At 34.9% G+C, this 27,500-nt stretch overlaps 4 protein-coding genes across 4 annotated transcripts; 2 read left to right on the forward strand and 2 right to left on the reverse strand.

Annotated features, from left to right (window-relative positions):
• Positions 1-3,230: 3,230 nt before the first annotated feature.
• Positions 3,231-5,918, reverse strand: LOC137638147 (crustacyanin-A2 subunit-like). The gene is made up of 3 exons (XM_068370236.1): positions 5,747-5,918; positions 3,719-3,935; positions 3,231-3,529 (listed from the first exon to the last, which is right to left on the reverse strand). The coding sequence occupies exons 1-3, from the start codon at positions 5,879-5,881 to the stop codon at positions 3,297-3,299; spliced, it is 585 nt and encodes a 194-aa protein (XP_068226337.1). The 5' UTR covers positions 5,882-5,918; the 3' UTR covers positions 3,231-3,296.
• Positions 5,919-6,275: 357 nt separating this feature from the next.
• Positions 6,276-7,711, forward strand: LOC137638149 (crustacyanin-C1 subunit-like). Its single transcript, XM_068370238.1, has 4 exons — positions 6,276-6,423; positions 6,577-6,661; positions 7,159-7,281; positions 7,404-7,711. The coding sequence occupies exons 1-4, from the start codon at positions 6,286-6,288 to the stop codon at positions 7,664-7,666; spliced, it is 609 nt and encodes a 202-aa protein (XP_068226339.1). The 5' UTR covers positions 6,276-6,285; the 3' UTR covers positions 7,667-7,711.
• Positions 7,712-11,640: 3,929 nt separating this feature from the next.
• LOC137638151 (crustacyanin-A2 subunit-like) lies at positions 11,641-14,234 on the reverse strand. Its single transcript, XM_068370240.1, has 3 exons — positions 14,070-14,234; positions 12,096-12,312; positions 11,641-11,906 (listed from the first exon to the last, which is right to left on the reverse strand). Exons 1-3 carry the CDS (start codon positions 14,202-14,204, stop codon positions 11,674-11,676), a joined length of 585 nt encoding a protein of 194 aa, XP_068226341.1. The 5' UTR covers positions 14,205-14,234; the 3' UTR covers positions 11,641-11,673.
• Positions 14,235-14,561: 327 nt separating this feature from the next.
• On the forward strand, positions 14,562-16,203 carry LOC137638150 (crustacyanin-C1 subunit-like). Its single transcript, XM_068370239.1, has 4 exons — positions 14,562-14,734; positions 14,878-14,962; positions 15,637-15,759; positions 15,883-16,203. Exons 1-4 carry the CDS (start codon positions 14,597-14,599, stop codon positions 16,143-16,145), a joined length of 609 nt encoding a protein of 202 aa, XP_068226340.1. The 5' UTR covers positions 14,562-14,596; the 3' UTR covers positions 16,146-16,203.
• The last annotated feature ends 11,297 nt before the right edge of the window (positions 16,204-27,500 follow it).

Here is a 27,500-nt window from a genome sequence, read left to right on the forward strand (position 1 = left end):
TATTTTCCATGTTTTTTTTTTTTTTTATTTATTTATTTTAAACCATATTCACCTTATAATTGAATAATTTAGGGTAAAAATATATTTTGTAAAAAGAGCATTCCGATGAAATATATAAAACATTCCAAAGTAATCTCTACAATTACTTTAAGTATGTGATTATACATTCACAAGAAACCTCATCAGCTGAATTTTAATTAGTTTCCCTAATTAATCCTACTCGATTCATATCAGAAACACAATTTGTTTGTCTCCAGATCATATATTAAAATTTTACTGCATAGGATTGAGTGTGTGAGAGAGAGAGAGAGAGAGAGAGAGAGAGAGAGAGAGAGAGAGAGAGAGAGAGAGAGAGAAGGATAATTCTATCCCTCCACATCTCCTTCACTATATTTTTCTTGTAGCAACTCTTCAATAGAAGGCTTTTATTATATTGTTTAAATTTGATCAAAGTTTGAAAGTTTTCGTAACATTTAAAATTTATTTCATGAAACTTGTCAATTTCTTCATATATAAAAATTTCTTTGAAGAATTTCTAGTTTTCCTTTTTCATCTCATTTACTCTACTTTTTATCGTAACAAAAATATCATCGTATAATTATCTCGCAAATTAAAACCTCAGCTTTGTTTGAAACATCTTACATTCAGAACCAGTAAACTTAACAAACAATTATAGCATTATAGTTTTCTTGTCACGTACCTTTGTGTAATCATATTAATAAGATACAAGAAAAACAATGAACAATTGAAATAAAATATTGTAATAACAATAACAACATTAAAAATTGTCGTTTATATCATCATCATCATATCTTATGAAGCCAATGTCAAACCCACAGGAGGGCTTTGTAGGTTGTCTCTCTGAGGTATTCATCTGAGTATTGAGGGTCCAGTTTATACTCTTGGATGTGTTCAATTGTTTATGGTGTTGCCCCACATGAGTATTCAAGGTTGGTGACTAATCCCCATTTGTGGTGGTTATCTACAGTTTCGCCTAACTTACCCTTCCTCTGATTAGGGTTACTCAGCTCTTCCTGGTGAAGTTTGTTTCGCTGGGCAGGTCTTCGATTGGGCTGGGCAGCACCTCATCGGATGGTCATTGGTCATATTCCTGCTATCTCTCTAGCCTGTGAGCAGTTGCATGGATTGCTTCCAGCCCATCCACTATTGGGAAGCTTTTGCGAGATTTCAGTCTTCGTCTTGCTTCCTGATGATTTTAGAGATTATGATGACTGTTCTCTATGAAGATAGTAAACATGTTGATTATAGGGTACCAGTTATAATCCAGCAGGATATATTTAGCTCCGGGTCTACCTTATGGTATGGCATAATCTTTCCAACAATAGTGCTACATAGGCTATCCCGAAGTAGAATAACAGTGCTAGGCCTGTCTGTCTTACAGTAGCAGGTTTTGTTCCTCAGCTGTTCTTGGCGAATTTGCCGAGGAAGTTCTTCCCAGTTGCTATATTATGTTTGCTTTGGTTTGTGTGTTCCTTAAAAGAGAATGTTCTGTCAAGGTTACACCTAAGCATACTGGATATGTGAGATTTTCCTGATATTTGTCAACACGTTTGATCTTTAGCTCTTCAGGAGGAAGGAACAATCCAGTGTTTTGCTTGGATTGTCATTGGGGTGCCAGTTTTTATGGTAGGTGGAGAAGGTAGTCAGGGCGATTGATAGTCTTTCTTCGATGGTGGTAAAAGAGTCTGTTTGTGTGAAAATACAAGCTCGTCTGCATATATATACCATATATAAAGAGACTTGTGTCAACCTGCCCAGCAAAAACAGAAAACTTAACAGTGAGTTTGAAATTATGAAGTTTCACTCATCTAACCACCTGATTTTCTAGGAAGAACAATCCACAATTTGGTCAAAACTAAAAAAAAAACTTCTAGAATACTGTGCAGTATTAAGCTTTATGATGGCAAAGACATGACTTGGAATTAACTGATACCTAGTAATAAAATACTGTCCGCGAAGATCTGAATGCAAAGAATGATCAGAAATCTTATACAACATGCATAACGAACTAACTGAACGAAGATGCTAGAGATTGATATCTAAATGAGGAATAAGAAATTTGATAGACCATAAGTTCCTGGCCAACAAATTAAGATGAGATTCAGCACCTGAAGATGAAACAGAAGAACGATACTCGAAACAAGGTAGAATAAAAGAATTAAACAACTTATTCAGAATAGAATGATTTCCAAAAATCTTAAAAGACTTTCCCACTAAGCCAATTTCTTGTGTAATTTCAGAAATGACAGACATATTGTGATTCTCAATAGAAAATTTGTTGTCAAGAATTACACTTAAAATCTTAAAAGAGTTATTCATTGTAAGAAAAAAATACATTATCAATGCTGAGATCCTGACATTGAGGGGATGCTGTCTTCGACCTACTTACAATCATAGTTTGATTTTTTAGGATTTAACTTTATGCACCAAAATTTGCACCATGCATTAATTTTTGCTTGTTATCTATCAAGGGATTAGGCAACCCCAAATCTACATTCACGAAATGGAATTGAAGCAAAGAGAATAGTATCATCTGCATGTGCAACGAGCTTGTTCCGAAGGAAAAACCATATGTTAAGTGTAGCTTATATAGCATGAATATAATGGGCCAAGGACATTATTAGAGCTAACATCCATTATCCTCATTCAGCTAATTAATGTCACTACCATCATTAAATCAGGCACTCTCCCGGTTATTAGTGAGAGAAAAATTCAATTTAAGAAAATCTACTAGGCATTAACACTACAAAGCAGTCCCCCTGACATCAAGAAACTCTTCAACCTGATAGCAGCTAGTACTCTACTAGCCAGACAATATCTAAATCATTATCAGCTTGTAATTATTATAAAATATCATTCAGCTAGTCAACAAAATGCTTGACATCCAGAAAGGAACCATTTGATTAGGAAAACAGAATTATTATGTAGAACATCCATTTTTTAACAGTCTAGTCAATAAGAATTTTTATCTATTGTATCCAAAACCTTCCATACTTTCCATTTTCTCTTTAATACTATGATACTATTAAGTTCTCTAATATGTATTTCTTTAGGCCATTTTATCATATAATATTGACAAATAAGGTTTCCCCCTATGGTCCCTTTCAATGTTTAAATAAGGGCTAGTAATGTCGATTTGATTCCAAAGGTCAAGTTCATTTATTAGTTGTTTGGTGGTACATTTGAAAATAAAAATAAAAAAATATATAAAATTAGCACATCTCTATTGGTGTAAAATCGATTGTTTTCTAAAGTGCGTTTTCTCTAGAAGAACTCTATGCTCTGTAGACACAGTCATCAGTATGAGGCACAGGAACAAAAGTGGAAAAGTCTATTCCGCGCTTGGTGAAGACCGACTTGCATTTGGCAGTGGCAGGTCCGTTGTTCTCGGGAGTCCTGGAGAAGACGAAGGCGAACTCGGTCTTGTAGGCGTTCCAGTCGACGCAGGAATACACGCAGGAATAAGTGTCGTAGTCGGTATCGATGACTTCGTATGGATATCCCATGACTAAGGAAGAAAAATAATGTTATATTTTTGTAAGTTGTATTTACAGAAATAGTCAATTATACAACAATTAAGAAGAAAAAGGTATGCATTGCATCTAATAACCAGAAAGGAAGTTAAAGCTCTTTAGTATTACGCTCTAATACACTTATAACTATTACTCAGAAAGAGAAGAAGAAAACTGCATCTCACCTGTTGGAAAATCGATCAACATGTGACTTGCTGGGAACCTTTCTGTAGGGTAGATTTTTCCTTCCTTCTTCTCGTGTACTCCCTCAGGAGTGAATCCAGCTGTCCTGACGTCAAATCCGTTCATGGGTTCCGAGTAATCATAGAAGGAATTGATGCATCTGGTGTAAGGCTGGTAAGGAATCTCGATGATGTCAGTCTGGTACCATCGTCCACTGTACTGAATAAGAGAGACAAAGTTTTGGGTCAACACGTATGGTCATACATTTATTGAAGACATGAAGACAGAAGCACACATTTACAGTATAAATGCATCTATATATATATATATATATATATATATATATATATATATATATATATATACATATATATATATATATATATATATATATATATATATATATATATATATATATATATATATATATATATATATATATATATATATATATATCTGCATATATAAGTTTATCTTCATATATACGCACAGATATGTGAAAATCATGAGAGCTGACACTTGATGAGCGTAAAATATGTATCATAGCCTCAGAAGGAAATGTAAAAGACTTGGTTAGAATTAGTAATTCCGTCATATTAGCGTAAAGCCGGGTTTACACGGTCGAACTAGGTTGTCGAACCTACTTGTCAAAAGGTTCGAAGAGGTAGAGTCAGAAACAAATGCATAATATTTGTGGTCAATAAAGCCCGGCCCAAAAAAGTCAGGTGAGACCAGACCTTTTTCCGAACCGTTCGAAGAACGTGTTCAACAACCAAGTATCCCGTTCACACGTTCGAACATCATTTCAAACCCCTATCTGTCGAACATCGTTCGACGAACCGTTCGACCGTGTAAACCCGCATTAAGGTTACCAGATTAGAAAGTTAGAAATCTTGGACACCTGAAATTTTTCATTATATATAGAAAATTATACCTAAATACACAACCAGGACAATATATCACTACGATAATTATCACATAATGGAAAAACATAGAGCAAGAATTTTAATGGAATTTAAAGCAAATAAAAGGAATAGTTTGGAAAATTGATAATCAATTAAAACAATACAGAAATTAATCTTTTTGTTAATTTGAAGCATATGAGTAAAAATGAAAATGAAAATCTTTAATATCTGTTCATATTTCTTTGACGATTTTGCAATTTTCAATAGGTCCCTATTTATTAGCACCTGCCTATAAATTTACTTACACTGAAAATGAAGGTTCCAGATGTATTGTAAGATAGCTTCTAAAGAAGCCAGATCCACCTTGTTTCTTGCAACACCACTGGATATTCATGAGTGAGAATTTGTTTAACAATAGCACTATGAGCTGGAATGCTAAATAACTTCTGGCACTAAATCAACATCTGTGATTATTATTCCTGAGAATTCAGCATACAAAGTTTCAACTACGGACCGTTATCAGGTAGTAACACTATAATGTTAATACGATGAGCTGAAATCAGGACAATAAGGGTGTCCCAGAAGAGTGAATGCCAGGCAGGGGATGAAATGATGAAATTCGGGACATATCCCGGAAATATGAGACGTCTAGCAATCCTATATTAGTGACGTCGACGATGTCACAAAAAAGACGAAAGTCTCTTGTTTTTTTTTTTCCTTTCCTGGCTGCAATATATATGCACATACATAAACAGTATAAATATATATATATATAAATTCATAGTATATATATATATATATATATATATATATATATATATATATATATATATATATATATATATATATATATATATATATATATATATATATAAGTGAGCTTAACAAATCCTGCAGGAACAAGAATTAGTCTTCACTCGTATATAGGTTATGTCTCATCACAAGAATTAAGGAGGTTAGTTTTAACATTACCATTAAGCAAAAGTCATTACTCCTTTTACATCCAGGACACAATAATGCCGGACACCCACCAAATGTGATAAAAACTGGCACTTGACATAGATAAGTTAACATTGTTTACCCTCTAAACCTTTCAGTTCAAATGCAAAACGTTAAGACCATTACCCTTCTTAAATCAAATTTTGGAAAGATTCCGACTTTGGCGCAGTTTCCTTTCTGTAGGAACTCTGGGATGTCTGGAGTATTCTCGGAGATTACCGATCCTACGATCCCAAAGACTAAAAGGAGCAAGCGAACCATATTTGACAATGACAACACGTCTCGTTTCAATAGTTTAGAGTAGACTGATCCGTAGACCTTGCTGGGCCCTTTTTATACATATGGCGTCAGCATGGGGAGGGTTCATATAGGGGCGGAGTTTGAAAAACGATTGCTTGATTTGTGTATGTCCCCTTTGCTTGCATTTCATTGTGTCATTGTTATCATTATCATCCTTTTTTGAATTACCATACGGTGTATTTGTTTTGTATCTTTGCATACGTGGTTTTTACCTAGATGCATCTAAAGAAAAGGAAAAAGAGAGAAGAAAATCTTACGTAAAAGACACATCGGTAACTGCAAGATTTGCGTAAGAACAGGAAGCTATAAAAGACGAAGACGGCCTCTGCTGAAGACATATTTCTTTCGATCTCCTTCAGAGAAGAATGTTCTGCAAAGTCCTCCTGCTGGTGGTTACGGTGGTCGTAGTGGCAGATGAAGTCCCGGACTTTGTGACCCAAGGGAAATGTCCGGCGGTGGACGAACAGAAGCTTTGGGAACTACAGCTGCCCAAGCATGCAGACGTAAGTGGGAATAGATTCATATGCTTGATAAAGTTTACGGTTATTTTATATACAAGAGAGAGAGAGAGAGAGAGAGAGAGAGAGAGAGAGAGAGAGAGAGAGAGAGAGAGAGAACTCTTACTTCTTTCTCATAACTCATAACTTTCCTTTCAGTTCGGAGGCGTCTGGTATCAGCAAGCCATCTCAACAAATCCTTATCAGCTGCTGAAAAAATGTGTTCGAATCCAATATGATTATAGTGAGTAACATTTTTGTAGTATCACAAAAAATAATGTGAAATAATTGTATATATATATATATATATATATATATATATATATTGCATATACCAACACACACGCATGTGTATATATATATATATATATATATATATATATGTATGTATATATATACATATATGTATATATATATATATATATATATATATATATATATATATATGTATATATATATACATATATGTATATATATATATATATATATATATATATATATATATATATATATATGTATATATATATATGTGTGTGTGTGTGTACACTACATATAATTGAATTTTTATATATTATTGCAGTATGCATATAACTATTACTATGTTGGTGTATCTTATCTTGCAAAAGAAAGATCAATTAATATATTAAACATTTATGGCATTCTTTATATTTACTAAGTCTTTTGTCAATTTCGGAAAGTACGTTTACTGTTTAAAAGTCATGTAATTACTTTGTTCTTCAGACGGCAAAGATTTCAACGTCAGGGGCGTTGGCCTGACCTCTGAAGGAACCGAACTGAAGAGAATCGGAAAACTCTCACCCATGCCCCTCGGAGACCCTCATCTCATGATCAACCTCGAAAACTGTGAGTATCCAATCTTCTGCTTTTGTGTTTGAATAGCGAATGAAGATAAGATATCTAGATATTCTTTGAAATGGAATGAAAACACCTTCCAGCTCTTATTCCTTATTCCATTTCTCCAACAGCCTTTCCAGCGCCCCTGGTAATCCTGGACACCGACTACAACAACTATGCCTGCATGTACTCCTGCATGGACTACAACTACGGGTATCATTCCGACTTCGCCTTCTTCTTCGCCCGATCTCCTGATGCTTACGATAAATACATCGACAAATGCAAGACAGCTCTCGATAACATAGGAGTCGATTCCAGCAGACTGATCAGGACAGAACAAGGAAGAGATTGCAATTACGATCAGCTGAAGAAACTTCTCAGAGATGAACTTTAGATGTTAATCTATGAATATCTCTTAGTTATAATAATGTAAAACTTATTTTGATATATGGTTCATTTTTTATAAACAAGGAATTATAGCAGAACGTTTTTAATTACTTAGTAAAGACAAAGACTATATTTTTGTTATATTATTCACACCTATAATCATTTTCATTTTCATCTGTAGTGACAAGCATCATATATTTTTTGCAAAGTAATTGAAAGAGAATACAAAATTACCTTTTACCAAAATGAAGTAGATAAAATAGACACTATGCATTTCAGCACTTTTAGCAGTAACACTATCAATAATATATTGTGTATTTCGACACTCGTTAAATTGAATACTTCCAGATGTTCTTAAGATATAATAATGCGCAAATGAGTTTTCATTCTCTTCTGAACCGAGAAAGATCGTTCACACACTACTTGACTTAGGGTAAATGTTAAAAGAAGTTTGTAGGCAAGCCTGAGACTCTTCTATACATCAGTGGAGATATTCAACTTCAGGAGAACAAGGACAGATCCAGCAATTTCAAAAAAGCGGTGTGGGTTGGGTGTCGGAAAACATGACCTTAGCTGGGGGACAGGTGAGCACTGTAAGCCTCAGGGAGCCGACCAACTTCAAGCTATTTTTCATGTTTTTTTTTCAAGCTACTTTCACCTTATATATGAATAAATTAGGGTGAAAATATATTTTGTAAAAAGAGCATTCCAATGAAATATATAAAACATTTCAAAGTAATCTCTACAATTACTTTTAGTATGTGATTATACATTCACAAGAAACATCATCATCTGACTAACTATTGGGTCATATCTGTAATTGTTAGAGCGCTTGCATCCTTCCGTTCAAATATCAATCAGCAGAAATTGTCGACTCGTCGAATTGTAATTAATTTTTCAAATTCTTCCTACTTGATTCATATCAAAAACAAAATCTCTTTGTCTCCAGATCATAAAGTAAATGTTTACCACTTAGGATTGTGTGTGTGTGAGAGAGAGAGAGAGAGAGAGAGAGAGAGAGAGAGAGAGAGAGAGAGAGAGAGAGAGAGAAGGATGATTTCAACCTTCCACATATCCTCTAGTACACTCTTCTTGTGGCAACTTTTCAACGGAAGATTTTTATTATATTATTTTAATGTGATCAAAGTTTGAAGGATTTATTTCATGAAACTAGTTAATTTCTTCATACCAAAAATTTATCCGAAGAAAAGCCGAGTTATTATTTCTTTGAAGAATTTCCTTTTATCCTTTTTCATCTGATTTACTCTACTTTTTATAGTAACAAAAAATACCGTCGTACTAATTATCTCGTGAATTTAAAGCTCAGTTTTGTTTGAAACATTTTGCATTCAGAACCAGTAAACTTAATGAACAATTATAGCATTATGGAGTTTTCATGTCACGGACCTTTGTTAATCATGTTAATAAACTACAATAAAAACAATGAACAATTGATATAAAATATTTTAATAACAATAACAACATTAAAAATTGTCGTTTATATCATCATCATCATATCTTATGAGGCCAATGTCAAACCCACAGGAGGGCTTTGTAGGTTGTCTCTCTGAGGTATTCATCTGAGTATTGAGGGTCCAGTTTATACTCTTGGCTGTGTTCAATTGTTTGTGGTGTTGCCCACCAGGGTATTCAAGGTTGGTGGCTAATCCCCATTTGTGGTGGTTATCTACAGTTTCGTCTATTTTTACCCTTTCTCTGATTAGGGTTACCCAGCTCTTCCTGGTGAAGTTTGTTTCACTGGGCAGGTCTTCGATTGGGCTGGGCAGCGCCTCATTGGATGGTCATTGGTCACTTTCCTGCTACCTCTCTAGCCTGTGAGCAGCTGCATGGATTGCCTCTAGTCCATCCACTATTGGGAAGCTTTTGCTATATTTCAGTCTTCGTCTTGCTTTCTGATGATTTTGGAGATTATGATGGCTGTTCTATATGAAGATAGTAAAGGTGTTGATTATAGGGTACCAGTTATAATCCAGCAGGATATATTTAGCTCCGGGTATACCTTATGGTATGGCATGATGTTGCCAACACTAGTGCTCAATAGGCTATTCCGCAGTAGAATAACATAGCGCTAGGCCTGTCTTTCTCAGAGTCTCAGATTCTGTTCCCCATCTGTTGTTGGCGAATTTGCTGCAGAAGTTCTTCCCAGTTGCTACATTATGTTTGTTTTGGTTTGTGTGTTTCTTAAAAGAGAATAATCTGTCAAGGTTACACCTAAGCTGACTGGGTAGGGATGATTTTTCTGTTGTTTGTCACCATATTTGATCTTTAGCTGTTCAGGTGGAAAGCACAAAGTTGTATTTTGCTTAGATTGGCATTGGGGTGGCAGTTTTTATGGTAGGTGGAGAAGGTAGTCAGGGCGATTGATAGTCTTTCTTCGATGGTGGTAAAGGAATCTAATTGTGTGGAAATACAAAGCTCGTTTGCATATATATATACCATATAAGAAGAGACTTATGTCAGCCTGTTCAACACAAAAAAAATCAACAGTGAGTTTTAAATTATGAAGTTCCACTCATCTAACCACCTGATTTTCTAGGAAGAACAATCCACAACTTGGTCAGAACTAAAAAAAAACTTCTAGAATACTGTGCAGTATTGATCTTTATGATGGCGAAGACATGACTTAGAATTAACTGATACCTAGTAAAACAATAAGTATGATACTGTCCGCAAAGATCTGAATGCAAAGAATGATCAGAAATTTTATACAACATGCATAACGAACTAACTGAACAAAGATGCCAGGGATTATTAAAAAATTCAATAGTCCGTAAGTTCCTGTCCAACAAATTAAGATGAGATTCAGCACCTGAAGATGAAACAGAAGAACGATACTCGAAACAAGGTAGAATGAAAGAATTAAAAAACTTATTCTGAATAGAATGATCTCCAAAAATCTTAAAAGACTTTCCCACTAAGCCAATTTCTTGTGTAATTTCAGAAATGACAGACATATTGTGATTCTCAATAGAAAATTTGTGGTCAAGAATTACACCTAAAATCCTAAAAGAGTTATTCAATGTAAGAAAAAAATACATTATCAATGCTGAGATCCTGATATTGAGGTGATGCTGTCCTCGACCTAGTTACAATCCTACTTTAATTTTTTAAGGATTCAACTTTATGCAACAAAATTTGCACCATGCCCTAATTTTGGCTAGATATCTATCAAGGGATTCGGCAACCCCAAATCTACATTCACGAGATGGAATTGAAGCAAAGAGAATAGAATCATCTGCATGTGCATCGAGCTTGTTTTCTAGGCAAAACCATATGTTAAGTGTAGCTTATATAGCATGAAGGTAATCGGCCTAGAACATTATTAGAGCCAACATCCATATAAGCCCTACCATCATCATTATCATCATTCAGCTAATTAATGTCACTACCATCATTAAATAAGGCACTCTCCCGGTTATTAGTGAGAGAATAATTCAATTTTAAAGAATCTACAAGGCATTAACATAACCTGATAGCAGCTAGTACTCTACTAGCCAGACAATATCTAAATCATTATTCAGCTTGTAACTATTACAAAATATCATTCAGGTAGTCAACACACAGTCATTTTCATGCTTGACACCCAGAAAGGAACCATTTAATTAGGAAAACAGAATTATTATGTAGAACACCCATTTTTTAACAGTTTAGTCAATAAGAATCTTTATCTCTTGTATTCAAAACCTTCCATACCTTCCACTTTTCCTTTAATACTATTACACCATATTCTTCATTATCAAGATCTCTAATATGTATTTTTTTCATGCCATTTTATCATATATTATTGACAAATAAGGTTTCCCCCTATGGTCCCTTTCAATGTTTAAATAAGGGCTACAAATGTAGAGTTATTCCAAAAGTCAAGTTCGTTTATTAGTTGTGTGGGGTACACTTCAAAATGGAAAAAAAAAAAAAAAAAAAGATAAAATTATTACATCTCTATTGGTGTAAGAAACGGTTGTTTTCTAAAGTGCGTTTTTTTCTAGAAGAACTCTATGCTCTGTAGACGCAGTCATCAGTATGAGGCACAGGAACAAAAGTGGAAAAGTCTATTCCGCGCTTGGTGAAGACCGACTTGCATTTGGCAGTGGCAGGTCCGTTGTTCTCGGGAGTCCTGGAGAAGACGAAGGCGAACTCGGTCTTGTAGGCGTTCCAGTCGACGCAGGAATACACGCAGGAATAAGTGTCGTAGTCGGTATCGATGACTTCGTATGGATATCCCATGACTAAGGAAGAAAAATAATGTTATATTTTTGTAAGTTGTATTTACAGAAATAGTCAATTATACAACAATTAAGAAGAAAAAGGTATGCATTGCATCTAATAATCAGAAAGGAAATTAAAGCTCTTTAGTATTACGCTCTAACACACTTATAACTATTACTCAAAAAGAGAAGAAGAAAACTGCATCTCACCTGTTGGGAAATCGATCAACATGTGACTTGCTGGGAACCTTTCTGTAGGGTAGATTTTTCCTTCCTTCTTCTCATGCGTTCCCTCAGGAGTAAATCCAGCTGTCCTGACGTTGAATCCGTACATTGATTCCGAGTAATCGTAGAAGGAATTGATGCATCTTTTGTAAGGCTGGTAAGGAATCTCGATGACGTCAGTCTGGTACCATCGTCCACTGTACTGAATAGAGAGACAAAGTTTATGGTTAAAATTTTTTCCCCACTTATGTTAACACGTATGGTCATACGTTAATTAATAACATAAAGACGCAGATACACATTCACTATATATATATATATATATATATATATATATATATATATATATATATATATATATATATATATATATTAATTTATATTCATATTTACGTACAGATATGTAAAAATCACGAGAGCTGATACGTGATGAGCGTAAAATATATATCATAGCCTCGGAAGGAAAAATTAAAAGATTTGGTTAGAATTAGTAATTCCGTCATATTAGTATAAAGCGGGGTTTACACGGTCAAACGATTCGTCAAACCCTATCTTCGAACCTACTTGTCAAAACGTTTGAAGAGGTGGAGTTAGCTAAAAATGCATAATGTTTGTGGTCAATGAAACCCCACCCACAAAAGTCAAATGAGAACAAACTTTTTTTTTTTCGAACCGTTCGAAGAAAGTGTTCAACAAACAAATATCCCTTTCCCACGTTCGAACATCACTTCAAACACCAGTCTGTCCAACATCGTTCGACGAACCGTTCGACCGTGTAAACCCGCATTAAGGTTACCAGACTAGAAGGTTAGGATTACTGGACACTTGAAAATTTTCCCCACCTAAAAATCTATATCTAAATACACAACCAGGACAATATATCACTACGATAATTATCACATAAGGGAAAAAATAGAGCAATAATTTCAATGGAATGTAAAGAAAATAAAAGGAATAATTTAGAAAATGAATAATCAATAAAAAAAAACAGGAAATAAACTTTTTCTTTTAATTTGAAGCATATGAATAAAAAATTAAAATCTTCATTCTTTGTTTATATTACTCCGATGATTTTACATTTTTCAATAGGTCCCTGTTTTTTGGCACCTGCCTATAAATTTATTTACACTGAAAATGAAGGTTCCAGATGTATTGTAAGATAGCTTCTAAAGAAGCCAGATCCACCTTGTTTCTTGCAACACCACTGGATATTCATGAGTGAGAATTTGTTTAACAATAGCACTATGAGCTGGAATGCTAAATAACTTCTGGCACTAAATCAACATCTGTGATTATTATTCCTGAAATTTCATCATACAAATTCACAACCACGGACCGTTATCAGAAGGGTAATTCTATAATGTTATTACGATGAGCTAAATTCGGACAATAATTGTGTCCCAGAGGGGTCAATGTCGGATGGGCATGAAATGATCAAATTCGGAATATGTCCCGCAAATATGAGACGTCTGGTAATCCTATGTTAGTGACATCGATGTTGTCACAAAAAAAGTCGAAAGTCTCTTGTTTTTTCTCCTTTCATGGCTGCAATATATATGCACATACATGAACAGTATAAATGTATATAAATTCACACACACATATAAATACATACATACACACACACACACACACATATATATATATATATATGTATATATATATATATATATATATATATATATATATATATATATATATATATATAAATGAGCTTAACTAATCCTGCAAGAAGGAGAATTAGCCTTCACTCATATATAGGTTATGTCTCATCACAAGAATTGAGGACGTTACTTTTAATATTACCATTAAGCAAAAGGCATTGGTCCTTTTACATCCAGGACACAATAATGCCGGACACCCACCAAATGTGATAAAAACTGGCACTTGGCATTGACAATTGATATTGGTTACCCTCTAAAACATTTCAGTTCAAATGCAAAACGTTAAGACCCTTACCCTTCTTAAGTCAAATTTTGGAAAGATTCCGACTTTGGCGCAGTTTCCTTTCTCTAGGAACTCTGGGATGTCTGGAGTATCCTCGGAGAGTACCGATCCTACGATCCCAAAGACTAAAAGGAGCAAGCGAACCATATTTGACAATGACAACACGTCTCGTTTCAATAGTTTAGAGTAGACTGATCCATAGACCTTACTGGGCCCTTTTTATACATATGGCCTCAGCATGGAGAGGGTTCACTAGGGGGCGGAGTTTGAAGAACGATTGCTTGATTCTTGCTTTGCTTGCCTTTCATTATTTCATTATTATTATTATCATCCTTCTTTAAATTACCATATGGGTATTTATTTTGTATCTTTGCATATGTAGATTTTACTAAGATGCATCTAAAGAAAAGGAAAAAGAGAGAAGAAAATCTTACGTAAAAGACACATCGGTAACTGCAAGATTTGCGTAAGAACAGGATGGTATATAAGACGAAGACGGCCTCTGCTGACATATTTCTTTCAATATCCTTCAGAGAAGAATGTTCTTCAAAGTCCTCCTGTTGGTGGTTACGGTGGTCGTGGTGGCAGATGAAGTCCCGGACTTTGTTACCCAAGGGAAGTGTCCGGCGGTGGACGAACAGAAGCTTTGGGAACAACAGCTGCCCAGGCATGCAGACGTAAGTGGGAATAGATTCATATACTTGATAAATATTATGTACAGAGAGAGAGAGAGAGAGAGAGAGAGAGAGAGAGAGAGAGAGAGAGAGAGAGAGAGAGAGAACTCTTACTTCTCCATCATAACTTATAACTTTCCTTTCAGTTTGGAGGCGTCTGGTATCAGCAAGCCATCTCAACGAATCCTTATCAGCTGCTGAAAAAATGTGTTAGAATCCAATATGATTATAGTAAGTATCATTTTTGTAACATTCTGAAATATAATGTGAAATAATTTTATATGTATAATGCGTATACCAATACACACAGATATATATATATATATATATATATATATATATATATATATATATATATATATATACACATATATATATGTGTATATATACATACATACATACATATATATATATATATATATATATATATATATATATATATATATATATATATGTATATATATATATATGTATATATAACCTACATATATATAATATAAATATATATATATATATATATATATATATATTATAAATATATGTGTATATATATATATATATCGATATATATACATATATATATATGTATATACATACATATATATATATATATATATATATATATAGATAGATAGATAGATAGATATAGATATAGATATATATATATATATATATATATATATATATATATATATATACATATGAATCTATATATTATTGAAGGAATGCATTTAACTATTACCATGTTTGTGTACCAAAACGCTAGAAGCTATTGATAACATTGCAAAAGAAAGATCAATTAATGCATTAACATATATGCCATTCTTTAAAATTTTCAGGTGCTTTTATCAATTTTGGAAAGTGTAATTAGTGTTTAAAAGTCATGTAATTACTTTGTTCTTCAGACGGCAAAGATTTCAACGTCAGGGGTGTTGGCCTGACCTCTGAAGGAACCGAACTGAAGAGAATCGGAAAACTTTCACCCATGCCCCTCGGAGACCCTCATCTCATGATCAACCTCGAAAACTGTGAGTATCCAATCTTCTGCTTTTGTGTTTGAATAGCGAATGAAGATGAAAATATCTAGATATTCTTTGAAATGGAATGAATACACCTTCCAGCTCTTATTCCTTACCCTCTTTCTCCAACAGCCTTTCCAGCCCCCCTGGTAATCCTGGACACCGACTACAGCAACTACGCCTGCATGTACTCCTGCATGGACTACAACTACGGGTATCATTCCGACTTCGCCTTCTTCTTCGCCCGATCTCCTGATGCTCACGATAAATACATCAACAAATGCAAGACAGCTCTCGATAACATAGGAGTCGATTCCAGCAGACTGATCAGGACAGAACAAGGAAGAGATTGCAATTACGATCAGCTGAAGAAACTTCTCAGAGATGAACTTTAGATATCCTACTATGATCGTCTCTTAAACATAATGATGTTGAACTTATTTTGATATGTGGTTCATTCTTTTATGAACAGAGAATTATAGCAAAATGTTTTTAATTCTCGTTACTTAGTAAAGACAAAGACTATGTTTTCGTTTATCAATTACCCTAATAATACTTTTCCTTTCTATTTGTAAAGACAAGCAACACAGTGCGTGGACATACTGTGTAAAGTCCTACACAAAGAAGCATTTTTGTATTCTATAATATAATTTTTTTGATACCTGATTAAAAATTTGGTCCTAGAAGTTATTCTATTTGAGATTTCATTATTCTTGTGTGTCTTAAATGATTTTAAAGTTGGCGAAGCTAGTTCTTTAGTTGCTATAGATATCATTGGAGGGCTAGGTCTCAAAATCGCTCGGGCATCCACATTCATAAAACTTCGTCACACTCATCACAACTTGGAAAGACGCATGAAAATAAGGGAAGTGTTATCCATGAACATTAGCCTAAATATATTTTCAGCAAAGTAATTTGCAGAGAATACAAAATTAAATATTTACCAAAATGAAGTAACAGTCTATGCAGTTCAGCACGTCTAGCAGCATCACTGTTAATAATTTCTTGGCCAGAATCCTCTTTTCAACACTCATTAAAATGAATTCTCCCAGATGTTCTTGATTGATAATACTGCGCAAATAAGCTTTCATTCTCTTAAGAGCCGAGAGAGATCGTTCTCAAACTACTTGATTTATGGGCAATGTTAAAGGAAGTTTATGGGCAAGCATGTGACTCTTCTATACATCAGTTGAGAAATTCAACTTCAAGAGAACAAGCGCGGACCCAGCCATTTATAAAATCATGGTGGGTGGGTTGTTTCAGAAAACACGACCAAATCACCTGGGGCTCGGGGAGCGCTGTAAGCCCCCGGAACCAGACTCAATTTAAAGCTATTTTAGAACTATTTTCACGATTTTGGAACCATTTTCACCTGTTAATTGAATATTGCAGGGTGAAAAGGCATTTTGTAAAAACAGCATTCCGAGAAAATACATAGAACATTTCAGCAGTAATCCCTACAATTAGAAACAAAATCTATTTTCTCCAGATCATATAGTAAATTGTTACCACTTAGGATTGTGTGTGTGAGAGAGAGAGAGAGAGAGAGAGAGAGAGAGAGAGAGAGAGAGAGAGAGAGAGAGAGAGAGAGAGAGAGAAGGATAATTCTAACCTTCCATATCTCCCTTTACTACATTCTTCTTGTAGCAACTCTTCAACGGAAGATTTTTATAATATTGTTCTATTTTTATCAAAGTTTGAAGGTTTTCGTAAAATTCAAGCTTTATTTTATGAAACTTTTTAATTTCCTCAAATCATAAATTACTCCGAAGAAAATCCTGGTAATTGTTTCCTTTCAGAATTTCCTTTTCCCATTCTCATCTTATTTACTGCACCGTTTTATAGGAACAACAAATACCATATCTTACATTCAGAACCGTTAAACTTAATGAATAATTATAGCATTAAAGAGTTTTCCCGTGCAGATTTGTTACTCATATCACATTCCAATATTATAGATTATATTAAAAAAAAAAAATTTACCAACCAAATCCCATTGTGAATATGGGGCCAAGAAGTTAAGCCCTAAGAAACTCAAAGTATGATTTTAAGCAGTTCTAGGACAGTAGCTCCTAAACTTCCAGATATCTACATTAATGATGTTTCTTCATCTCTATACGACTCTTAAAAGTCTAGGAGTGATTCTTCATAGAAAATTTATTTTCGAGAAATACATTGGCTTATTGAGAAAGTCTTTTTAAGAATTTTGATGATCAAAGTATTTTGAAGAAGTGTTATTTTTTTCCCCTTTTCTCGAGTATCATTCTATTGTTTGGGTTTCAGCTGCGGAGTCTCTTCTTAATTTACTTTTTTGACACTTGTCAATTCAATTTCAGTGAGAGAATAAGACCTCTTGTTCGGCTCAAATCTCAACTTATATTACGAAGTGTTGGACTTGGATACTTCATATTTCCCCGTTGAGATACTGCCGTTAGAAAGTTATTCGGACCTTTGACTGGTCACACAGTACTACACTGGATCCTTCTCTCTGATTACGGCTTATTTTCCCTTCACATACACCGTATTGTCTGGCATATTATTTCCACATTTCCCTCTGTTCTCATCCACCTGACAACAATGAGATTACAAAATAATTCTTCTTCATTTAATTAGTTAACTACGGCACAACAATTGTTCAATGGCTACTACCCCCTTGGCAGGTAGAAGAGACTCCTTAGCTATGATAATCAGCTCTTCTAGGAGAAAGACACTCCAAAATCAAATCATTGTTCTCTAGTCTTTGGTAGCACCATATCCCCTGTACCATGGTCTTCCACTGTCTTGGGATAGAGTTCTCTTACTTGAAAGCACACTCGGGCAAACTATTCTAGCTTATTTTTCTACATATTTTCATTTTTTTTTTATTTTTAATGATTTATATATGAAAGATTAATTTTAATGTTGCAACTGTTCTTAAAATATTTCGTTTTAATTTTTCTTCACTTCTCTTGTAGTTTATTTATTTCCTAGTTTCCTTTCACACTGGGCTATTTATCCCTGTTGGAACCCTTGGGTTTATAGCATCCTGCTTTTCCAACTAGGGTTGTAGCTTATCTGAAAAAAAAAAAAAAGATCTGGCAGTGATTTTAGCCTTATAGAGGAGTTATTAATTTGTAGAGGCTGTGCAGTGAGTTTCTGTGGTTTTCTAGCCAGTGATTGAAGCCGTCTGAAAGAAATGAAACGTCACAGAGGCTGTGGAGTTAGCACAACTGGTGTTGTAGCTGGTGATTTTAGCCTACTGGAAGCGTTGCAAACCTTGTAGAAGCAGTCTGAGCAAAGATCTGGCGGGGATTTTAGCCTTCTGGAAGAGTTATAAACGTTGTGGAGGCTGTACAATGAAGACTTCTGAAAGGATTGAAACGTCACAGAGGCTCTGCAGTTAGTTCAACTAGTATTATAGCTAGTGATTTTAGCCTTCTGGAAGCAATGTAAACATTTTACAGGCTGTACACAATGAACAAATGGTAGAAAATGTCTTTGAATTTATTCCTCTGGAGGCGTTCTAAATGTTGTAGAGGCCATACACTAATCGCAAGTGTGGATTCAGTCATAGGTTTTAGCCTCTTGGCAGCATTGTAAACGTTATATAGTCTGTGCACTAAGTGGAAGTTATGGTAAAACCAATGAATTTCGCTTCTGGAAACGTAAATGTTACAGAGGTAATCTGGGCCAAGATTTTGTAGTTCTTTCAGACGGTTGGTAGTGTTGTAAACATTAAACAGGCTGTGTACTCAGTGAAATGGTGGTTCAGTTAGTGTGTTTAGCTTTCTGGTAGTGCTCTGAATGTTGTATAGGCTGTGCAGTAAGTGCAAGATGTGGTGTAGCCAGTGATTCTAGCACTCTTAAAGCGTTGTAACGTTGTAAAGGCTGTGTAATTAGTGCATTTGGTGTTGAATACAGTGATTTTAGCCTCTTCTGGAAACATTCAAACACTGTAGAGGCTGTCTAAGGAAAGAACTACTAGTAATTTGAACCTTCAGGAAGCGTTATAAATGTTGTAGAGTCGTTGCACTTATTGCATGTGGTGGGGTAGCCAGTGATTTAACCTTCTGGAAGTGTCATAAACATTTTAGATGCTGTCGGAGGAAAGAACGGCCAGTGATTTGAGCTTTCTGGAAGCATTATGAACGTTATAGAGGATGTCTGAGCTAATGTATGGCAGTGATTTTAGCCTTTGGGAAGCATTGTAAAAGTTATAGAAGCAGACTGAGTAAAGATCTGGCAGTTATTCTAGCCTTATGAATTTTAGTCCTATGTAGAGCTGTGAATTGAGTGCAAGTGGTGTTATAGTTAGTGATTATAGCTTTCTGTAAGCCTTGCAAATGTTGTAGAGGAGTCAAGAACTACCAGGGAATTAAGCCTTTGGATGCATTATAAACGTCGTAGAGACTATGCATTTAGTGAGTGCGATGTTGAAGCATTTGATTTTAGCCTTTTGTAATCGCTATAAGCATTGTAGAGGCTGTCTGTGGGAAGAACTGCTGGTGATTTAATGCTTTTGGAGGCGTTGTACACGTTGTAGAGACCAGGCAGTGAGTGTAAGGGGCGTTGTACCCATTGATTTTATCCTTTCGGAAGCGTTGCTAAAGGTATAAAGGCTGTGATGAGATTGCATGTGGTGTTGTAAACAGTGATTTTAGCCTTTTGGAAGCGTTTTGACATTATAGAGGCTGTTTAATGAAAACACTGCCACTGTGTTGAGCCCACTAGAAGTATTGTAAACGTTGTAGTTGCTGTGCAGTTAGTACAAGTGGTGTTGTAGTCAGTGATTAAAGCCTTCTTGAAGCCTTTTAAACACTGTAGAAACTGTCTGAGGAAAGAACTGCCAGTGATATGAGGTTTTTGGAAATGTTGTAAACGTTGTAAAGGGTGTGAAGGAACTTACGGGGATTCAGGCAATCTAGAAGTCTTGAAAATGATTCAGAGGCTTTTCGGTGAGTTTAAATGGTGTTATACCCTATGATTTTAGCCTCTTGGGAGCGTTGTATACGCTGTAGAAGCTGTTTAAGGAATGAACTGCTATGATCTGAGTCTTCTGGAAGCGTTGTAAACGTTATAGAAGCTGTCTGTGCCCCTGGCTGTGATTTTAGTCTTCTGGTAGCATTGTAAACGTTGTAGAGGCTGTGCAGTGAGTGGATGTGGTTTTGTAGCTAGTGATTTTATCCTTTTGAAATCATTGAAACGTCACAGTGAGTAGGACTGTTGTGGTAGCTATTGATTTTAGCCTTCTGGAGTCATTTTTATTTGTTAATAAAAACTGCCTGAGGAAAGAACTGACTGTATTTGAGCTTTCTTGAAGTATCGTAAACATTATAGCTGTGCAGTTAGTGCATTTGGTGTTGTAGCCACTGATTTTACCCTTCTAGAAGCGTTATAAATATTGTAGATGTTATCTGAGGAAACAGCTTCCACTGATTTGAGCATTCTAGAAGCGTTGCGAACGTGATAGAGGCTGACTAAGCACAGATCTGGCAGCAATTTTAGACATCTGGAAGCATTGTAAAGGTTGAAGAGGCAGATTAGCATATGCAAGTTGGGGTGTAGCCAGTGACGTCACCTTTCTGGAAGTGTTCTAAGCGTAGTAGAGACTGTTCATTAAGTGCATTTGGTGGTGTAGCCCCTTATTTTACCCTTCTGCAAGCTTTTTATATGTTATAAAGGCTATCTGAGGAAAGATCTTGCGGTCATTTTTTTCTTCTATGTTTATACACAGTTCAACAGCATAAATCGAATGACGTATTCAGCCTAATTCAGGGCTTCTGTCTTTATAGTTACTTTGTTTCTGTCATTATAAACTACGTTATAATAAATTAAGTAACTCAATACATATAAAGATAAAAGTAATAAATATTGCCTTAATCATACTATCCCAGAATATTATAAATTTTTATGTCTATCTAAGTTGCCCATATTACAGTGATCATCTAATCTACTCTTGAAAACACTTATTGAAGGAGCGCTAACAGCATTCTCACAAAGGTCCACTTTTCTTTAGTTTGAAGATGTTCGTTGCGTGTTATTGATATCAAATTCAACGTAAATATTCATATTTACATTCTCAAACACATGGATGATCTTACTTCGACCAGGTCTCCTCAAATTCTTTGTTACTGGAGTCATGTAATTACTAGTTTTCTGCATGTTGTCTCATAAGACAAATCCTTTAATTCAGGTACCAATATAGTCATTCTCCTTTGGACTTTTACCAGATAATCAATGTCCTTACTGAATCTGCGAATGGACCAAAGAACAGTACAATGTGCGATACATATCAATACCCACGTAAGTGAAATTCCTCTTAATCGACCCCACTACTCTATTAGCTTTAGCCACTATGTTGCCGAAATGTTGGACAGACTATAAATCCTTTCCAATGAGATCTCCTGGGACTCTTTCACTTCTATTGATTTAATTTCCCTACCATTCGAATGGTAAGGAATTTTCAGGTTCCTATATCCAGTGAGCATTGTTGCGCAATTTTTTTCTTGATTATAGGCCAATTACCATTTCTCACTCCTACTTTGAAACTTTTGGAGGTCTCTTTTCATAGCCTGAATGTTAATTCTAAAATGAAAAAAATTGCACCATCTGCAAATATCAAGAAATGGCATTCAAGTTCGTCTACTAAATCATTCACAAAACAAAAATCCAAATTGGCCTAAGAACAGACCCACCACTGTTACATTCCCGATGTTACTGCTAGAAGATAAGAATATTGACTCCTAACTTCAGCAAACTGTTTTCTATCTGTAAGAAAGTCCCTGATCCACTCCAACACAGCCTCGAATGCATTAACCATACAATTGAATTAAAAGCCTCTTCTGCTGAGGCGTATCAGAAGCCTTACTACAGTATAGATAGGTATCTGTAAATTGTTTGCTTTTGTCAGTGCTTCCAAGTACTCTTAAGATATTTGTAACAGTACTACGATTACTCCTAAAACCATGCTGTCTTCCACTGAGGATCACATGTTTCATATATTATATATGTTAAAGTACAGGTCGTTAATTGAGAGGATTCATCTTATTTCCTTTTTTAAAGATAGGAAAGATCTTTGCAATATTTCATAAGGCAGGTAATATCATTGCTTCTAAGGAGTCTTTTATCATCATTGTTATCGAAACTGCTAACTCAATAAGACATTGATTCAAAACCTTTGGTTGAATTCCGTCTGGTTCCATCGACGTCTAAGCATTATTATTCTTAAGTAGCCGTGAAACAGTATCTAAATCCACTTCTATGTTACCTAAGGTAGGTCTAACATAACGTTCACCAAAAGCTGGCAAGTCTGACTCTAGTTCATTAACAGAGACACTTTGAAGAGCTTGATTTAATTCATTAGCTGTTTCGTCGTCATCGGTACTTTTTGTGTAAAGCTACCCACAAACAAACAAACAAACAAATGATGGCAAGGATTTTAGCGAAGGCAACAAATAACCAAATTCAAAGCAATAATTATTGCTTTGAATTGCTTTGAATTTTACCATTGATTATAATCAATGGTAAAAATACATTTGAAGTTAGAGTCCAAATCTTCTGCTGTCGAAATCTCTCTCTCTCTCTCTCTCTCTCTCTCTCTCTCTCTCTCTCTCTTCACTAAGTAGATCATATTTTAGTTAAAACTTATGTAATCTGCACTGACATTCACTGTAGTTAAATTACAGTGTAACAGTTTCATAAAATAATTGGCATCTCTTTATAGATGATTAAATCAATTAACATTAATGTGTCTGATCATGATTCCAGTTTATATCTAGAAATAGATATTATCCGAACCTCCCAATATTTTGACCTTTAAAGAACAAAATTTTGGCTATTGATGTAAATTTTCTTAACATTGACATAAAAGGAATATTAATTGTTTTGTGATTATTATGATAATGGCAATGTAGAATGATTACTACTATATAGAAATATGGTCTTTTTTAGTTGCAAGTCTATCTTTAGACTTTTAGATGGGATTTCTGAAATTAGGGAATACGAGTGAAATGGTCCTTAGATAGTTCTGTCCTTTCATGAATTATAACTTTTATATATTTCCAAGCGTTAACTATAGAGTTGCAGGAAATATGCTGAAGATGAATGGAGTTATAATTCATCTCATCATTGACAATATATTGATAATACATATATCTCTCTCTCTCTCTCTCTCTCTCTCTCTCTCTCTCTCTCTCTCTCTCTCTCTCTCTCTCTCTCTCTCTCTCTCTCTCTCTCTTTATATATATATATATATATATATATATATATAACATATATATGTATATATATATATATATATATATATATATATATATATATATATATATTAAATTTCCTCTGTCTAAGGAATAAATTTTCAAGAAAATTGAGCTGGTTCCCACTCTATTGCACTTATCCTTGTCTCTTGGACAAGTTAATGTTTTTAAAAATGTCTTTAAGAAATGGCCATTTATGCTATTATCTCCAATACATTGGACTTTTATGCTTTCAGCCGCAAATAGTTTATGATTTCAAATTACCTCTGACTCAAAAATAAAACCATAATAGAAATTTCGTTTTTGAAAACGTCTGTGCATATGAGCTAATACAAAAAAAAAAATATATATAAAAAATAAGCTCAACCTAATTGTCCATTGAAGGGGATAAGAGTTTATATTGACCCTACTCTACATATTCATAATTGATTATCTTAGATAATTTTTAATTTTGAGCCAAAGGGCTGCCGTAGAAAAACTTATAAAGCAAAATAACCTAATAAAGGTAGAAGTATGAAAATAAAAATAAGTGACAGAATAAATATATTTCCATCCACATGTCGAGTTTAACAGTCAATTTTTGCTCTCGAAACCTCTAAGGTAAATAGTCAAACTGGTTTTCCTTAAAAAAAGGGCCCGGGGGGAGGGGGTTTGTTTTTTGCGACCCTGGGTAACCTTGTCCAGTGGAACCACTAGTCGAGAACCGTATAACGGCAAAAAATGTAATCTACAATTTTGGCAAATTGTCTGCAGTGTTATTCGGTGTAGGTCTGTCTCAGAATCGATATCTTCTTGTATGGTGTTGGCATCCGATACAGACTGTTTGAACATTGGCCCCTGTCCTTCCGGGCTGTCTAATTCTTCATGTAGCTTTTCTGCTGTGATATCATTGTCAAATAAGCATAGATACTTTTGTAGCTCAAGCATGACTTCTTAGGGTATAGGTTCACCATATTGTTTAGGATGAAGGAATGATAGGTCAGCGTAGAGTGTTGAATTTGACGAATTAGAAAATCATTCCTGAATACTGCCCAAAATAGTGTCAACAGTCCTGTTAAAAGCTTCTATCCAATTCTTGTTTATTGGCTCCGATATCTCCTCTGAGCAAAGCTTTTACCTCGATATAGGCCTCTGAATCCCTTTCTCTGAGCTGATAATGTGCCCACTCTGCAAACCTTTTGATAAATACCACTGCCATAATTCAGCTTGGCAATACGACATCAATACTTCATCTAAAATTACCACCAGCTAGGCAAAATCACAAGTATTTCTACATGTCCGCAATGCCACACCCATATTTGTTTATAGGGAATATCACTACCATCATTCAGGTTCATTACGTCAGAGCCATCTTTCTTCAAGAAATGGCCACTGCATTTTTCAACTATGTTGAGGCTACAGCCATCACTTCATCATCATCGTCATCATCTCCTCCAACGCCTATTGACGCAAAGGGCCTCGGTTAGATTTCGCCAGTCGTCTCTATCTTGAGCTTTTAAATCAGTACTTCTCCATTCATCATCTCCTACTTCACGCTTCATAATACACAGCCATGTAGGCCTGGGTTTTTCAACTCTTCTAGTGCTTGTGGAGCCTAGATGAAAGTCATGCGAAGAGCATGACCAAACCATCTTCATCTACCCCTCACCATAATCTCATCCACATGTGACACTTATAGATTAATCCTGTCCTACCATTTAACTCCCAATACTCTTCAGAGGGCTTCATTCTATAATCTTCATAATCTGTTGCATATTGTTTAATTTTCATACCACGAATCATGTCCATACAATAACACCAATCTTATTAACTGAGATATAGCCTGAAAATTATATGCAATTTCAGACGATTTGATTTCCAAATTTTACTTAACCTAACCATTGTCTAATTAGCTTTATTCAATCTTTCATTAAACTCTAATTTTAAAGTTCCTGTATTAGAGATCATAGTTCCTAGATATTTAAATTATTCCACCTCATTAATCCTTTCTCCTTCCAATGATATCTAATCTCCCATTGCATATTGTGTTCTCATAATCTCTACATTTCTTCTATTTATCTTCAGCTTAATCTGATGTGATATTTCATGCCTTTTGGTAAGCAAGCTTTGCAAGTCCTGTGGTGTTCTGCTAATAGGGACAGCGTCATCAGCTGACCTAGAGTATTTAGGACAGCTAAGTCCATATCATCAATCCAGTTTAATTCTCCTCTACCATCCCAACTGTTCTATGCATTATAAAATCCACGAGGAAGGTAAATAATATAGGTGTTAACACATTCCCTTGGAGAACTCCACTCTTGACTGGGAATTCATTTGATATGACTTCCACTAACATTAACTTTACACTTGATATGCTCATGAAGAGAGATAATCAAATTTACACATTTTAGAAGAACTTCATAATAACACAGGACTCTCCACAAAATTGGCCCATGCACACTATCAAAGGGTTTTTCCCAAGTCACAATTAATATGAAAAGGGGATTTCTATATTCTACACATTACTGTACCGCATGTCTTAAAATAAAAATTTAGTCAGTACAACTTCTACCTTTTCTAAATCCTGCTGTTTTCCTCTCTCAGCTTTTCATCAGTCTTTCTCTCTAGTCTCCCTAGAATGAGAATACTATATATTTTCATAATAACTGGCGTAAGTATGATGCCTCTGTAATTATTGCATTTAGTCAGATCTCCATTTTTGCCATTTTTACCAACACTCCCAGCTCCCATTCATCAGGTTTTGCCTTTCCATACCACATTCCACAAAATAGTCATGTAAGTATTCCGGGAGTTTCCTCATTTTCGGCCAATATCATCTCAGCGGTTATTCCATCGTATCCAGGGGGTTTCCATAACTTTACTTTTTTTAATGATAGTTTCGACTTCAAACACACCAAATTCATTCATGGGCACATCAATGTCTTCCTCAGCTTCAGGTATATCAATCAAATTATTCCCCTCAGATCTCCTATTCATGACCTTACTAAAGTGTTCCGTGCATCGGTATCTTTCTTCATAATCTGTCGTTATAACAGATCCATCTCTCTTTTTGATGGGTATATGCTTCTTCTTTGCCTTGCAGATATTTCATAAATAATCCCATAAGCAATTCTTAAACCAAAGCCAATCCCTGAATTCATAGCTTTGTCAGCTTTATTTGATTTCCTGTTTTAATATATTATCTCCAATCATTCATGACTTTTCTTTTGACTTCAATATCAATACTGGATTACTTAGCATGCTCTACCTTGTAATTTTCATTACTTTCTTGAAAACTTTCAACAACCAATTTCTGTCTTTGTCTCCTTTTTATAGCGTCCCAAGTATCATTTGATATCCATGGATTTCTCCTTGTAAATTGCATGCCCAAAACTTCGCTACCAACTCATTGATATATGTTCTTAATATCACACCATTCTTCATTAATTGTCCGCTCTTCGTCTCTTAAAGTCTCTAAGAGTGCAAGTCTATTCCTACATTCACTGACAGCCATCACTTATTTAATAAATTTCACTG

The sequence above is a fragment of the Palaemon carinicauda genome, chromosome 3 (genome assembly GCF_036898095.1).
Source record: "Palaemon carinicauda isolate YSFRI2023 chromosome 3, ASM3689809v2, whole genome shotgun sequence".
Lineage (NCBI taxonomy): Eukaryota > Metazoa > Arthropoda > Malacostraca > Decapoda > Palaemonidae > Palaemon > Palaemon carinicauda.